The sequence below is a fragment of the Liolophura sinensis genome, chromosome 6, assembly GCF_032854445.1.
Source record: "Liolophura sinensis isolate JHLJ2023 chromosome 6, CUHK_Ljap_v2, whole genome shotgun sequence".
Classification (NCBI taxonomy): Eukaryota; Metazoa; Mollusca; class Polyplacophora; order Chitonida; family Chitonidae; genus Liolophura; species Liolophura sinensis.
In genome coordinates this window covers 9,344,422-9,361,151 of record NC_088300.1, presented here as the reverse complement: position 1 = coordinate 9,361,151, position 16,730 = coordinate 9,344,422, and the positions used below count along the sequence as shown (strand labels likewise).

The 16,730-nt window shown below is 41.9% G+C and overlaps 1 protein-coding gene across 1 annotated transcript; it reads right to left on the bottom strand.

Moving 5' to 3' along the window:
* Positions 1-3,064: 3,064 nt before the first annotated feature.
* LOC135467684 (calmodulin-like) lies at positions 3,065-15,970 on the bottom strand. Its single transcript, XM_064745491.1, has 5 exons — positions 15,629-15,970; positions 12,753-12,783; positions 5,854-5,997; positions 5,268-5,510; positions 3,065-3,702 (listed from the first exon to the last, which is right to left on the bottom strand). Exons 1-5 carry the CDS (start codon positions 15,629-15,631, stop codon positions 3,677-3,679), a joined length of 447 nt encoding a protein of 148 aa, XP_064601561.1. The 5' UTR covers positions 15,632-15,970; the 3' UTR covers positions 3,065-3,676.
* Between the last annotated feature and the right edge of the window lie 760 nt (positions 15,971-16,730).

Below are 16,730 nucleotides of genomic sequence, written 5' to 3'. Positions count from 1 at the left end.
GACGAAGTGACATTCATGTAGCCCCTCTAATCATTCATATTCACAAAATGAGACATCCTTGCAGAGAGAAATTTAACCAAATGAGAAATATTAAAAACTCTTTACTGGCACCAAGTCAGCTAAGCATTACCACATTTTAATGATGCGAAGAAACACATTTGGTAACACTAACGATAGCAAACCCTGTGTAAACAGGCACATAATATTGCCAGAATATTTTGGCGATGAGGAGGAAAATTAAGCCAGTTATGGATTAAGTGGTGGTATTTTACACAGAAGTAACGAGACGTTATTTTTATATAATGACACACAGAGGGTGTAATCAAACCGGTAGAATGGAAGCGGTGACCTGTGTTTAATAAAAACACACTCATTGTTACATTCCTGTGGACATACCAATTAGACCATTCAAGGGCGATAATCCATGTACTATTCCTGCCTTCAGTTCCTTGCATTTTGAAGTCCCCCTAAACGTTACAAATGCTCGTCCAATAAGTTTATCCGGTCAAATCGTTAACGTTCTTTAGAGCCAGATGTTGCGAACAAGAAAATAGCCAGAACGTGGTGGTCAAAACACCACTGTTGTGAAAAAATCAACGAAGGGATGAGAACAGGGTGTTCATTATTTTAGTGACCCCCGGGCTAAAATTTAAAACGCAATCCACTACACTGGGATTGAATAGTTCGTGAATAAGCCTTTTGACGGCGTGTTTCCATCTTTGAGTTTAATCACTGATTCATTTGTACGCCGAACTGTTTCATGTGTTTAAGACAGAGCATAAAATTGAGTATGTTGCAAAGGAAGAAATGAATTACGCCACTAAATCGTTAGCGAACCATCGCATGCAAAACAGCACAATACATTATGCCAGCATAAAACCGCAGACTAGTCCCCGGGATCACGAAACGATCTTAGACTTAGACTTATGTTCCTTTCCGTTAGTTTAACTGAAATTTGTTTTACAATAACTTACAGATAATTTACGTTATCAAACAATATTTTGACCTTGTTATGTACGAAATAACAACTTTAAAGTGATTTGAACTTTTAACTTAATTCTATGATTGCTTAGTGATTCCGGGGTAAGGACATACATTCATCTGTTTATTTATTTGATTGTTGCTTAACGGCAAGCTATAAATCTGGCTTACTAATACGATATCTTCCATAGTGGTCAGTATCATGGGTAGGGGAAACTGGAGAGCTCGACGTATAGCATCGATGGAGATGCTTTTGGCAAATTACTGCCTAGTGGTTTTTAGGTCTACCACTTTCCCATTCAAAACGTTTTTAGTCATTTCAAAAAACAAACAACACTCTGCTGTTTCTTCATCTGTTTATATACCCAATATATAAACCAGAAGCAATTTACAGCATTGTTAAATCAGTTCTCCATCAATTTTTCGTTGAGAAGCTAAGCGCACATATGAACCGCCGTGCATGTACTATAGGACTGAGCCGTGACTTACAATACTTCTCCTTACATCACACATACCTCAGTAACAACTGTACTGAGACGCAAGCAGCTTCATATCACACTGACGTGACTGTCGGCAGAAACTGCTATACAAACCAATGGACTTTGACAAAGATTTGACACAGTTCGGGGGAAGTCTTAAGGCAGTAAATTAGGACTACTGCACTTAAATACTACTCGCATCTTTTTTTTTTTTTGCCAAACGGTCTGGCCTTTAGCTTATGGCCAGGGGCCGCTTGCACAAAGGGATCGCAAGATTAAATTGATGGTGAATCACAGTAAGAGGCTTAGGTTACAATCGACACACTCTCGCTGGAAGCAATTATAAGCTAAGATCGCATACTTACAATAAGAAATTAAAATCAGCCCGACCTTAACTGTACGTCAATACTTGCCTTATGAATTCTGTTAGTGATTTTGAACTGCATTTGCGAAGATGTGCAATGTAATTGTCTGAAAAAGTGTTACGAGCATTTTTTTCACATGAATGTTGTTCTTGACTGCTGAATCATTATGATGTAGAACTATAAAATGAAGGCAAGAGACGGTATTGATTGGTACATTGTTCATTTACACAAGCCACCTTTGTGTACTGAATTTTTAGCACTTTTTACATTTTTACACTCTATAAACTTCGTGAGAAATCCGCAATATTGTCAAGCTGACACCTCGTGTTTGATAGCTGACACCATAACATTTCAACAATCGTGGTTCCTCGAAATGTTTACCCTTAATGTCTCACAGGTAAATAAACAACTGGCTAAGAACGTTTTGAGCTTGCAGCAGTACTGAGCCTTAAGATGCAAATAAATGTAAAATCGGAGATCTGTTCAATGTAATCGACATCTCACATCGTGCTTAACTTCAGATAACTTCAGTCCAGGAAGGAATGATCCAACTCTTGTACCTTGCTGTTCGTTAGACATTTGTGGACACGTCCCCCCCCCCCCGCCCCCCCACCACCACCACCACCACCACATCAACTGGCTAACCTTGATAATAGGAGAAGATGGAGACCCAAGTACCTCAGGATGACGGATGACACTAGTGCTTTTCTCCCTCCGTAATAAACTTGTGGTGCCAGCGAACTCGAATCGGATACAGTTGCCCCAAAATATACTTAATTGCACTGCTTAACATGCAAACAAAACGAAACAGTGTGTAGTGCTCCCCTCTTCCGTACCACAATATTGCTCTACACCCTAATATATACATTCAGAAACAAGCTAGTATGAAAACTGTAATGTTATTTGTGGAAGGTTGTGTGTGTTTACAACAGCACCGCATGTGAAACATGGTCGTGGTGAAAAAGCATTAGGCCTAATTTTTACCAATCGTAATGTGTTTGATTGACCTGCATCCGGTCTGTGGTGGAGGTAATCTCTCCAGAGATTCGTATGATAATGTTTCGACATAGACCTAATTTAGAACCAAACACCAACTGCAACCAGTTTCAGTAACTCAACAGTGTTACTTGTTTTTCTAATTACTAAACCCTTCCTAGTTCCTTTATGAGCACAAAGATAATGTTATTCACGTGAAGAATCACGAGGTTTTATTACACCTGAGCAAGTTTAGTACAGTGGAAATAACTTGTATATCTTATTCTTGGGAAACAAAGACATGAACTCGTGGTTTCTAATGGAGCAAATATACAATTTTATTACTTGAGTTGTGATGATGGGTCCTGAAATTTGGGAGAGAAGAAATACAAGCTACAAAGAGAGGGGCGCAAATCTCATACACGCTTCTTATACAACAAATATATGTACCCTCTACACACGGCTTCATCACTCAACAGGCTGCAAGAACAAAGTGTAACAGAGCTGTGTGTTCAAAATGACACGTGAAACTGAAGGGGGTGGGGTGGCAACCTATTTTCTCTCTATATACATACCATTCAAATACATTTTTAGTTCCTTTAATCCGTGAAGAAATTTTATGAGAGATTTCGGAATAAGCTGGTCACGTGATGGAAACTTTCACTCTTGATCCTTCCGCACCGGAAAACAGTTCCAACAGACTTCAAGATGACGTCTGTGACCGACATTATATACAAGTCGTTTGGAACCTGTTCCTAAAAGCCTCAAGGGCTCAAGTTTCTTCTTACTCAAATTTAATTTCATTCACCAAATGTATGTGATCCATTTTTGGACCCGTTGCTTTTAAAGAATTTATATCTGTTTTGGGCAATGACATCACTCTTGGAGAACTTTCACAAAATCTGGAAAGAAGACCAAAAACTCTCATGTAACATATTCATTATGGATGTAACGTGTTATCATTTAAAAAGCTTTATCACTAAAAGTGGCCACACAATCCACACAGCCACACCTTCCCTGCAGCCACAAAATCCATGCAGCTGCAAAATCCCTGCAGCCACATCTTCCCTGCAGCCACATCTTCCCTGCATCCACACAATCCACGAAGCCACACCTTCCTGGCAACCACACAATCCACGCAGCCACACAATCCACGCAGCCACGAAGTCCACGCAGCCGCACCTTCCCTACAGCCACAAAATCCATGCTGTCACACAATCCATGCAGCCACACAATCCACGCAGCCACACAATCCACACAGCCGCACCTTCCCTACGGCCGCACCTTCCCTGCAGTCACACAATCCATGCAGTCACACCTTCTCTGCAGCCACACAATCCACACCTTCCCTGCAACCACACAATCCACACAGCCACATAATCCATGCAGTCACACATTCCCTGCAGCCACACAATCCACGCAACCACACAATCTACGCAACCACACAATCCCTGCAGCCACACCTTCTCTGCAGTCACACAATCCACACAGCCTCACCTTCCCTGCAGCCACACAATCCACGCAGCCACACAATCCACACCTTCCCTGCAGCCACACAATCCACACAGCCTCACCTTCCCTGCAGCCACACAATCCACGCAGCCACACAATCCACACCTTCCCTGCAGCCACACAATCCACGCAGCCACACCTTCCCTAGAGCCACACAATCCATGCAGCCTCACCTTCCCTGCAGTCACACAATCCACGCAGCCACACCTTCCCTGCAGCCACACAATCCCTGCAGCCACACCTTTCCTAGAGCCACACAATCCATGCAGCCTCACCTTCCCGGCAGTCACACAATCCACGCAGCCCCACAATCTCTGCAGCCACACAATCCATGCAGCCACACAATCCATGCAGCCACACAATCCACGCAGCCCCACAATCCATGCAGCCACACAATCCATGCAGCCACACCTGCCCTGCAGCCACACAATCCATGCAGACACACAATCCACGCAGCCACACAGTCCACGCAGCCACACAGTCCACGCAGCCACACAATCCACACAGACACACAATCCACACAGCCACACAATCCATGTAGTCTTGTGATACCCCTTTTCTTCTCTTCTTTCATACATGTATAATAGCTGAAGCCATACACTGCCATGTGCATTTTAGATCAAGAACTGTTTATAGGTTTATGTTAACCATTAAGTCTCGTTCAGTACTAATAACATGAACACTCACATTAACAGTGTTCATATTAGCATCAAACGACAGATCGACAGATTATTTACATTCAGTTAAATTCTCATGTCATGAACCTTAAATGGGAATTAATGACTAGGAAAGAAAATGTTTAAGTCAAACAAAGGCTTAAGACAGATGTTAGCTTAACTCTAACAAAGGCACCAATCAAACAAATACCTACATCGATTGTCGGCTTAACTCTAACAAATCAAATACAGACAAATAAATGTTGTCAGGTAACATACAAATGTGGTGAATGCCTTACGTTCGTAACTGACTAATCCATCTCCGGTAATTTCCGCCTCTCGGATCAGTTCGTCCACCTCCTCGTCCGTCAGTCTCTCCCCCAGGCACGTGAGCACGTGACGGAGTTCGGAAGCGCTGAGGTAACCATTGCCGTCTTTGTCGAATGTTCGGAATGCTTCTCTGACGTCATCGGGGGTTTCTCTCATGTTCTGATGACGTGTCATTAATTCCACAAAGTCGTTGAAGTCCACGCCTCTTTTACCTACCAAACATTAAAACCAAACAATAACAGAGGTCAAAAACTTATATTAACACTATGCATCGGTATTACAGTAATATAGAATTTAAAACTGTACTTTATGGGTTTAGCTGAAAACTGAGTTGAGTCTACGAGGATCCACTACAGTGCTAAGATCCTAGTAGACGTGCACCGATTAAACTAAGACGTCTCTCCAGTAACTATATACAAGTGACCTGGAAAATCAGTCATTTATTTTAAAAGTGAACTGGAAAAAGTAAAACTTAGTGTGCGTGACCTGAAACGCGTGTATTGACCTGTGTTATTCTGTGCGAAAAGTGGTTAAAAGTCACACTTTCGCGCTCACCTTGTCTTTCCAGCTCATTTTTTAACTGCGCCACCTCAGCCTCTGACGGACTAAGCCCAACTGACCGGACAAGGTTTCCTAATTCATCCAGTCCCACTTTGTGCTCGCCTTTGCGGTCAAATAAAGAGAAGGCCTCTTTATATTCTGCAAAGAAAAGGTCAAAATAGCGTAAACAAGGGCTTTATCTTTAATCGATAGTTTCCATTACGGCGGTTAGTTATTGAACGCCGTCTGGATTTCTTTCAAAACAAGCCGATGCCTGGACGCCACTAATAAGTAACTCCTTTCGATTTCCAATCCCCTAAAACACCCTGCTGGGTAGAACTTCATCCACTAAGTATGATTAAACGTTCTGCATGAGACCGTACAAATGGAGTAGCTAAAGGCGGGGGGCATATCCACGGCTGTAATGAAGACGTATGAGGGGGAACACTGACGACCCCCAGGTCATAAACTTGCGACAGATGTGTTACCCACAGGTGTTCTGAAAATTGACTGGAAAAAAAAAAGAAAAAAAAAAAAGGCATCAGCAAGATAATTCCCCTGCATGACAGAGTTTACGATAACAAATATGTTGCTCACACATGACGTGGATTGTGTTACCGAGTCCTTCAGTACACTTATCCCGAAAATTCGACGCGTCCTGAAGACCCTGTATCACAGAGAAATGCGACTGCACACTGTGTATGTAAATGTGTAACACGTGCACCAAACCGTTTCACCAGCAAAATGAAGGGTATGTTAAGCAATCTCTGTGGTCGGTGTACAATTAACTTGCTTCAGTCAATTTAGATCACCATTCACAAAGATAAGTAAACCCACAAGATAAGCAAACCCACATTGAGTTTAAAAGGAAAATGCAACTTCTCTTGTCATCCTTTGCCCTCCACGCACTAGCTTAAGACTATAGGATATTCTTTTACCAGGGCCAAGACAATGTAGCGATGCATAATTATTTTGCGTTTACCTCAAACTATTCATGAGACACCTGTTTCCGTGGAACTCGGGTCCATGCCACTGTTTCTTGCATGTGAATGAGTAAAACGTTAGCAGTTTGTCCGCAAATTATCGTCCCAAAGACAGAAATGAACAACAGGCTACATAGCTTGGACCCGTTGGGCGGGAAAGGTTTCGCATACCCTGAGTAACGGCTGGAGTTACTTAAAATAATGTAAATTATAATTCACAATTATGAATAACACAACGTATTACACGCGTACGATACACAGGCAATACGGCATACTCCACGGATACAACAAAAGGCGCACGAATTATGTGTGGTGAATGTATAACTGTCTTTTTAAATCAACACAATTCAGTTCAATTCAACTCATTCTTTGTATCTTGTCACATCAGAGGGAAAACAGCGTGTTCCATGGCTACAAGGAATTGGAAGGCTCGCTGCGTTTGATCTTGAGCTAGGTTGACACCAAAACGTGGGCCGAGGGACAAGGAAATCAGCCTGCTCAGAGATAATCCTGGTGTTTAAAAAAATGCCTTCATCCGTGCGTATACACAGGGGATTATTGTCCAGTCACAGGGTCGTGTAGGCAGTAGGCAGCATGCAGCAAAATCTCAAACGATGTCCTTCTTAAATCTGAGTATGAAGTCTTACTGCTACGGGAAAATAGTTCGGAGAGAAACAGTAATCCAACTTTATGCAGACACTAGTGTGAACACTGGCCATCCGAACTGTAATGGTGGATTATTTTGAAAGTCGCCTGTAAAAAGTCTTCCTTTCTCAACACCTATCATAGCTTTTAATTTAGAACTACCGATTGAACTAAAAAAACCTGAAACTTTCCCTAGCAATTCCATTTTCTAGTCAGATAATCCTTGTCTAATAACAATGTTTTTGTGCTATACTTTGACCGATACTTTTGTCTGAATGTTGTATCCGTAAATGTTCAATACAGCAAGTTAAGAAGGCTACATTTAAACCTAATGAAAGAGTGTGCCTTTAAAATGTAAATGTTCTGGTTTATGCCGTCATATTAATAATAAAGTAAGTTATTTAACAGAGGTCACCGATAGGCTTTCCCAGAGTACTATACGCTTTCCCGAAGTACTGTACGCTTTTACAAAGTATGTTCTGTATCCCTTTCGTTCATACAACTTTCATTTTCAATCATGATCAATCACTGGAAAAGTCGTCAATGTAAACAAACCATCCTGACCTGCTAAGTCGTGCCTGCGCTCAAATGCCCTGCCAGAAGAGGTAAGTGCAAAGTAGTAAATGCAAATTACATGGCATTTGAATTTCACAAGAAGTCGCTATATATTTATGCATGCACGAATGTGAATTCATAAATATTATCTCCTCATGTCTTCAGTAACTATGTATAATTTCTCTTTGGACAAATTTATACAACCACGTAGTAAAAATAAACCCACAAGTGCATGCATAAAATACACCACACAACGAAAGTCGTGGAGATACACATCTATGGCTGATATACAACTACATATATCAGAGTAAGAAATCGCCATTGTGATGATACCAACCTAACAACTCCTCACACATGGACACACAACCTGATTGATAGAATTTTAACACCGGTTTTACAAGAGCGCCTTGTCCACCTTGCACTCCACACTGTCAGGATAGACTTGGGAGTTATTTTTATTGTTTAGAGGCACATGATCAATCTCTCGCTTACTCAAAATCCGAGCGGCGTATCTTATCCCAGAAAGGATCCACCAAAGGTGTTTGCAGAACCCATCGCTATATTCTTTATAGTTTGTCAGAGACTGTGGCAAATGTATTGAGTTCACATGTCCTCCGTTTATTGTTGCTCTGATGAAACCTCATTTACACGTAATTACGCCTGACCGACAGAACACAGTGTAACATTAGCGGACGTAATTACTTATCTCACGTTTGGAACCCGGAATAGTCAACATAAAGGCACCGTATCGTGAACAAATTACCTGCCTGATATGAGGAGAAATCGACCTTCATAACTAGTCCTAGGCTAGGATGAATGTGTTACCACAACAGCTGTAATGGCCACACCCATACACGGCCCTTGTGATATAACGCTGTACATAAGCATACATGCATTCTGCCTGTTTTATCTGAGTGTGAAATGTCATCGAGACGGAATCATAATGGAATCATCCACTAAGTGGGAGTATATAAAGCCGAATGGGGTATTCCCCTCACATTTTCCTTTAGCACATGCGTCTTTATCTTTATCAAACATTCACTCTTTAACCCCACGTGCGCCAAGCAACTAATGACTGCCCTGGAGGCAAAATCCTTCACATTAAAATGAAAAAAAAACATAAGCTTTCATATTTAATTCTACTTCCTGTTTCATCTAAGAGTCGTGGTGTGTATTACAATACTCTATGATGTAACAGAGGCATGCTCACTTTTCTTTGAAATTCTAATTTACACGATCATTTTTTGAGACACTGTGTATGTAGTGTACATGAAACCGTCGCTATACCCCAACAGAGACATCCAGCCCAGTTATGGCTTCGTAGCATTCTGGTTGTGAAGATTTTTTTTTTTTTTTTTTTGATTGGTGTTTTACGCCGCACTCAAGAATATTTCACTTATACGACGGCGGCCAGCATTATGGTGGGTGGAAACCGGGCACAGCCCGGGGGAAACCCACGACCATCCGCAGGTTGCTGGAAGACCCTCCCACTTACGTCCGGAGAGCATGAGCTGGACTTGAACTCACAGCGACCGCATTGGTGAGAGGCTCCTGGGTCAATACGCTGCGCTAGCGCGCTAACCGACTGAGCCACGGAGGACCCCTGTTTTTTTTTGATTGGTGTTTTAACGCCGTACTCAAGAATATTTCCTTCCCACTTACGGCCGGAGAGGAAGCCAGCATGAGCTGGACTTGAACTCACAGCAACCGCATTGGTGAGAGGCTCCTGGGTCAATACGCTGCGCTAGCGCGCTAACCGACTGAGCCACGGAGGCCCCGGTTGTGAAGATGTAACTTTTTGCAGCCATTAATTCTGCAAAACATGCTCAAAATGATATTTTCCTCCTTGTTATCTAAACCGTGTTCCTGATGATGTAAACCCACGACCGAAGTAATGCAAGCGATTGATCATAAATTTACAAAGAATCAAATTTACTATTTGAAGAACATGCATATGTATATGCTTTACACATCTGAATTTTTCACGTAATTAAACGTCATCTGAACCGTCTGCAGTAGTGGGCACGTCATGTTTCGAAGAGGAAGCTGTTAAGTGCACTTCGGGAGAGACTTCGTGCAAAGGTTTATTTATTTATTTATTTGACTGGTATTTTACGCGGTACTCGAGAACGTTTCACTTATATGACGGCAGTAAGCATTAGGGTGGGAGGAAACCACGCAGAGCCCGGAGGAAACCCACGACCATCCTCCGCAGAATGTTGCAGAACTTCCCACCTACGGTCGGAGAGGAAACCAGAACGAGTTGGACTTGAACTCGCTTGAGATTTCATGCAAATGGAGACATGTTATAGACGTCATGCCAGAGGGGAATTACAAAGTAAGTTTGGATCGACTGATGGCGACTTGGCTCTCTCGACCCTCACTCACCTTTCTCTCGACCTACACTCGCCTTTCTCTCGACGATCACTCATGCGGATATACATGTAGTCGTCTATCTTACCCCGTGGTAGTCTGGAATGCCTGGGATCAATGGCTATTTGCAACGAGCCTATGTTATTCTATGCTGTGAGATTTTATCATGCGGACAGACTTAGTTATTTGGAAAAGCTAGGGACAGTCATTGCTAGATAGTTTAACCACAGCAAAATAAAAGAAAGCAATGCCGAGGGAGAAATTCTAACTACTTTCCAACAATAATTCAAGTGTGCAAGGTGCCCAAGCGAATAGGTGTTCTGATGTGTTCAGTAAGTTTAGCTTATCTTTAAATACTGCAGGAAAGTCCAGCAGTTGCTGATGGCAAGAGTTATGTTCTTCATTGGTCGACAGCATGAGCGTGTGCAGGACTGGCGTAATTTCTTCAACACACCAACAGACTGAGCAGACAACACACTAACAGACTGACCCTTCCTTACGTTTAAAGGTGCAAAAGCTGGCATCCCATGCAAAAGGAACACACGAATCTATATCTAAATCATATTTAACGTAAATCGAGGAGATCCAAGTCCAGTGTATATCGAGTTTGATTTCATCAATTACTGTTTTCATTGATGTGCATATGTTCTCAATGTCGAGCAAACAGTTCATTAGTCCTGATAATTTTCTGAATACTCACTCTTAATACAAATGCTGACGATATTGACCCTATACCGCATGGCCCGGGCCTCAACTTCCACGATTATGTGAGATTTGCTGACTTAATCAGACGTCAGACATCGCCGACACTGCCTATGAAGTTGTTACATAGCATAAACAAACATAGCGAGCTGCATCCCATCAGGCTCCAAAATGTAAATTGTCGACTTCCTGTGTCAGACTTCTTGTTAGACCAAAAGATAGCGGGAAGTCTGCGAGTTCTCGGAGTCCGTTTCATGGTATATATCACATACATTCCTTGGTACAGTAAGATACCCAATGCCAATAAACTTGCAATCTGAATGTCCTCAGACTTACAAATGGCTGCATGTGTGTTGTCATCTGGTCATATACCGTCGTCTCTTGCACATACCACTGTATATTTACTATATCTCTTCATATTGGATTGCTAGTATTTTTATACGTATGGGCATCGTTTCAAAGTTCCCAGGTCTTACAAAATCTTGACCTAACGGTTCAGTGTTTGCGGTTCAAAGTAACCCACCTGATTATATGTTATTACGCACGGTATAACGATTCGAAAGGACGTTAAAAAATGAATGGACTAGAAATGTCTCTCAATTGGCATGATAATGGTCTCTGTTTCACGTTTAAAACTCGACATATATCATATTTTACAACATTCATACATTACCATAATCTATTCAAAGTGTCGTAAATGTTTAAATATATTTTGTTTCGCCATGTACAAACTGCACTGGTAAAACACTGTAATTGCTAGTCCACTTCATGTTCCATGTTCTAATAATTCTTGAGTAAATGGAGTACTACCTAATTTGCCATATGCGTCGCAAATCTACACACACATTTACCTTGTGGTAAGCCATATTAACGAGATCAATATGGATGACAAACGAATCCCTAGATACAGAAAGAGGCGGTTATTGGCCTGATGGAACCTGTTAAGTGACCGTCTGAGGATAAGGTACGAGTGTGTGACCCAGCAGATGTGATCACAAACTAGCGATCAAGATTATTGGGTACCCTGGAAACAAGTCGCCAGTACATGCGTAATACAACGCCTACTCAATACTTGTGAGCAAACCAGTTCATCCAAAAATTCTAGTGGTACAGCTAGAGTAATTGTAGATCAACGAGCTATTACCACTGGTCCATGTTGTTATGCTAGGGGAAGGGGGGGCATGCAGGCTGTTACTATCTAAGCCTTAACCTGGGCAGTCAAAATAAAACCCAAAAACTGAGGTTAATCGCCAAGAGGTCTCATTTCACTGGTTACGAGTGACCAGTTGCCACTTTCAAAATCAGTGTTGTCGCTGATCTGGTTTTACTCTCCATGCTATGGTATATTGTTTTGCGCATGGGCAGAACAACCATACCTAGCATACACGTCTGGTATAGGCTGGGTGCTGGAGTCATAGGTCAAATTTGTCCAATCATGTCAAATGTGGTAATAATACCCATTTCCCACTATTCTGAACCAAGATCCTTAAGTTTAATAATATATTTAAAAATTTCTCATCAGTACTTACACGTAACTTTTCCAATCTTATCAGTAAAGCATTTTCGCGCAAAAACTGTACAAAATGAAACTGCCAAAAGTAATACGTGTAGGATTTGAACCCTGTTGTCGTACTTGGCTGTACACATTGAACCTACCTGCCATCTGTTGTTCTGTCTGTCGTCTCGCCTGCAACGAAAAGACAAGGAATTATTGTCTCGGTTTTCATTTCTGTCACATCGGGAATTAAGCTCGCCTGAAACATGTGTAAGCTCCCTAAAGTGGTAGGTGTGATCAAAAAGTGGTAGGTGTGATCAAAATGTGTCACGTGATCTCAAGCATCAGCTATAATATAAAACTGTCAGTCGTGACCTCAATAGGATCAACTTTAATCCGAAACTGTCAGCTATAACATCAAGATGTCGGCTTTGATCCCAAACACTCAGCAGTTGACTACTGTATCATACAGAGGCTGTTGGTGGTATAAGCATCTGTATTCATTATTGATCATTGTCTAAATAAATAGCAACAGTAACAGCAGGAACTAGATACCTAGCATTTCACATTTTACCTGGATACCATTTGAGGATTTCAACGTCATCATTTCATTTAAATACTTTATTTGGATTATCCAGTATCCTAACAGTAATTATACGCTGATGATCGTATCATAATTCCTTATTTCGCTGTACAGGAAAATGTGTCAGTATTTGGAATTCGTGTTATCTATATTGCTTAGGAAGCGAGAGTTGGAATTATCAACATCTGGATTATCAACAACTGAATTATGAAAATAGGGATTAGGAACACATGGATTATCAACATCTGGATTATCAACACCACGATTATCAACATCTGGATAATCAACATTGGGATTAGGAACATAAGGAAAGGATTATCAACATCCGGAACGTTCAGTAAATCCCCGAAAATCACTGAACAAAATCACACTCGGTGTTTTAAGTCTGACTTTGAATTTCAGTAAAATGACGCCAGTCACGTTTGTGGAGAGAGGAAACCATGCAGAGGCTGGAGTAACCACTGCACAGAGTCAACAAAACTCCTGACGTAAGGCGGCAGCTTACTGCTGGATTCCAGAACATGGCCCCCTTTGGTCACTGTCTAGTTGTCGGAGCTGAATCTTACCGTTAGGCCCGATATTCGTTCATCATTCCTAAACCATAAAAGGGATTTCCAGGACTCGTTTCCAAAACAACTTAAAGCACGGCCAATTTCCAAAGGAATATGTAAGAAATAATATATAAATAGCAAACAAAGTTTGTAATATGTAAAGCAGATGCAGTGGTCAGTGTTCCGTCACGCAGGGAACTCAGTCGATATTCTAAGCATGGCATCCAGATCAAATTCCAAACTCGTAATGCATGACTTTATTTCCAGGTCGAATACAAACATAGGCCGTGATTGACCAGCCAGGGACGTCCTCTCCAAAATGTCCAGGGCAACTGATTTAGAAATAAGCTCCACACCTCGTAATGCGTGTGTATATGCTGAATGATTGCTGTGGTGGTACAAGTGATCTAGAGCACATATGAGATGTATGGATTCTTAAATTGGCTTCAACATATAAAATACGGCTTAAGTACGCTTTACCCTCTCCATAATATACAGCCCAGGACCTTGGTTCATATATAGCCCTGGACACACCTGATGTAGGGGAATTCATTAAGTCGTCACAGCAGGGAGGCCATGGGCCTAGGTGTGCATGTCTGCACCTCAGTGGTGTGTAGTGCTATATGAATACTAGCCCCCCGCCCATATCCCACTCCCCTTCACGATATACTATCAGTCTCTCCGCAAATCTCCTAGAAATGCCTCGCCTCATATTACTCATAAACCCGGCGTTTCACATGCATTCTGACCCGCTCGGCTGACATCGCACTATTCCATTGTGCTAGACGCTAGACCGCGCATCAGAGCGTACCTAGATATACAGCACGAGGGCAATGATTCCGCAATGCGGATATACACGCCTTACACACCGGCCGTTTTGCACAGGGCACTTACTACGCGCACTTCACACTGCGATATGTACAGCAATCATACTCCAGTGCACAATAGAATCAGCCCATATAACACTACATTACCAACATGCACGTGTTCTGCATCAAATATCTGCATGCACCTGGATAAGTAAGCTTGTCGGAATTATACACTGTATCGCGATGACAGACGTCCTGAGTAAATTTCTGAAATGGGTACATCCAGAGTACCCAGTTATGTGGGTACACATTATTCTTTATTCAATACGACAGAGGTATAAACAATAAAATTTATACTTTGTCGATCGATATCTTTGGAACTTCTTTACCTCGGTACAAATCTGTTTAAACATTAGTGAATTAATATGTCTACAGACATACCCTTAAACTCTGGAATATGGTTAACGAAGTTCAATACCCTTCTCACATCGGCCTGATGATGATAACTTGATTAAAATATCTATAAGGTTTGAAGATGTGGTGAAATTCACCACACCTGTGCCACGCCCATATACACACCTGGCAGAAAACCTGCTTTCATCAGATCAACTTAACGTCACCCAAGCCGGGTTGCCTACATTCTCAAGCTGAATACAGTCAGGTATAGCTCTCACAATGACCTAAATTTACCCCATCCCATCAGAGTGTATACAGGGCTGATATATCTCTTACAGGTATTCTGTATAGTTATCAAGTTATGTCCAAGTATGGGCTTACATGGCAGCTTTAACGTCACATACCACAACATGTTAGGTTACTATATACGGCCCATCCCCGGCTGAACTTAAACTACCTGTCGCTGTACAGGGATCTATTGTGGACTGCCTAGCTATATAACCTTTGTACGCTGTGTGTATGGACAGGCGGGGTGAGCTTCCTCGATCAACCCGCGCTGGTTTTACATTGTGGACTCATCTTTGATAGCAGTCCTAAACAGTTCTCTGACCCACGGGCATATCTCTGATTCCCCGCCCCTCCCCCCTGCACCAAACGTTCGCTCAGGTGGTTGATAATATAGTACTGAGAGTACTTACCATGGAGAACTGTGTGAGATCGGGCCGTTTTACTCAGGTCGTCTTCCCTTCGTCTCGCCGCCGACTCGGGGGAGATGTAGTCCGTGTTGGCGGAGTGTTCAGCAAATCTGGGTCGTGTTTTGAACTACACGACTGGTGACACCTTCCCTAGCTGTCTTAAACCTGCTTGGTTGGTCGCTGCTGGTGTAAATACACTGCTGTGGCCAATAAAGAAAGGCACCAGGGCCTGCGGTATTCGCGCACCTTAACCTGAATGAATTTGAAAAGTGGCCGCTATAGCGTGTTTCATTTGACTAGCGCACACATTGTTCGGAAATATGCACGCATGACTGGTATTCTGTATGTCCTATCGCGGGCGGCGATTAGCATGGGTAAGTCCGACGAGGAAGACGAGGACGATGAACTCTCAAGTGTGTTTCACCGGTTGTTTTATCAGTCACGTGTAAGTGCACAAGCTTGTTTCACGTGCACCTTTCCTTTACACACATTTGCTTTACAGCCAGAAATTACTACATGTTTGAAAACGATCTGCCTGTGATCGCTGAGGTCTGAAACTGCTGTTTAATTAACACAGTGACCCCCGATTTGACCTTTACCGTTAAATTGATAAGGGTAATGTTTGTTTATTTAAAAACACCAATCATAGAGCCTGTCTGACTTACTGCAGGAGTGCAAAGGTCAACATTTTAGATGACATTTACACTGATATAGGTTTCAATCATTCTAGGAGGATATGAAGAATGTGGACTAACACTATGACTAACTTAAAAATTCAAACTTCAAACCTTGACGCTGATTGGCGTGTGCAAAGATAAAGTAGTCATCCGCGTTGTTTGTATCTATTATTTCATTCCTTTAACTTTTATTTGCTCATGTTTACGTGGACATAGTCACATAAATACTCTTCATTATTTAGGCCATAAGTATATATTCAGTGACTGTCCATCATTTTGTATTGTAGGTGAACATTTCTTCACAATGTAATCGGCAATCGCCCATAAAAATCCATCAACTAGTACTTCGATATCATGTGCATGTAATTTTAAGCGGATTTTACCCACACTGTAGACTTTTCTGTCCCGGGCTTATATATGCCGTTGCA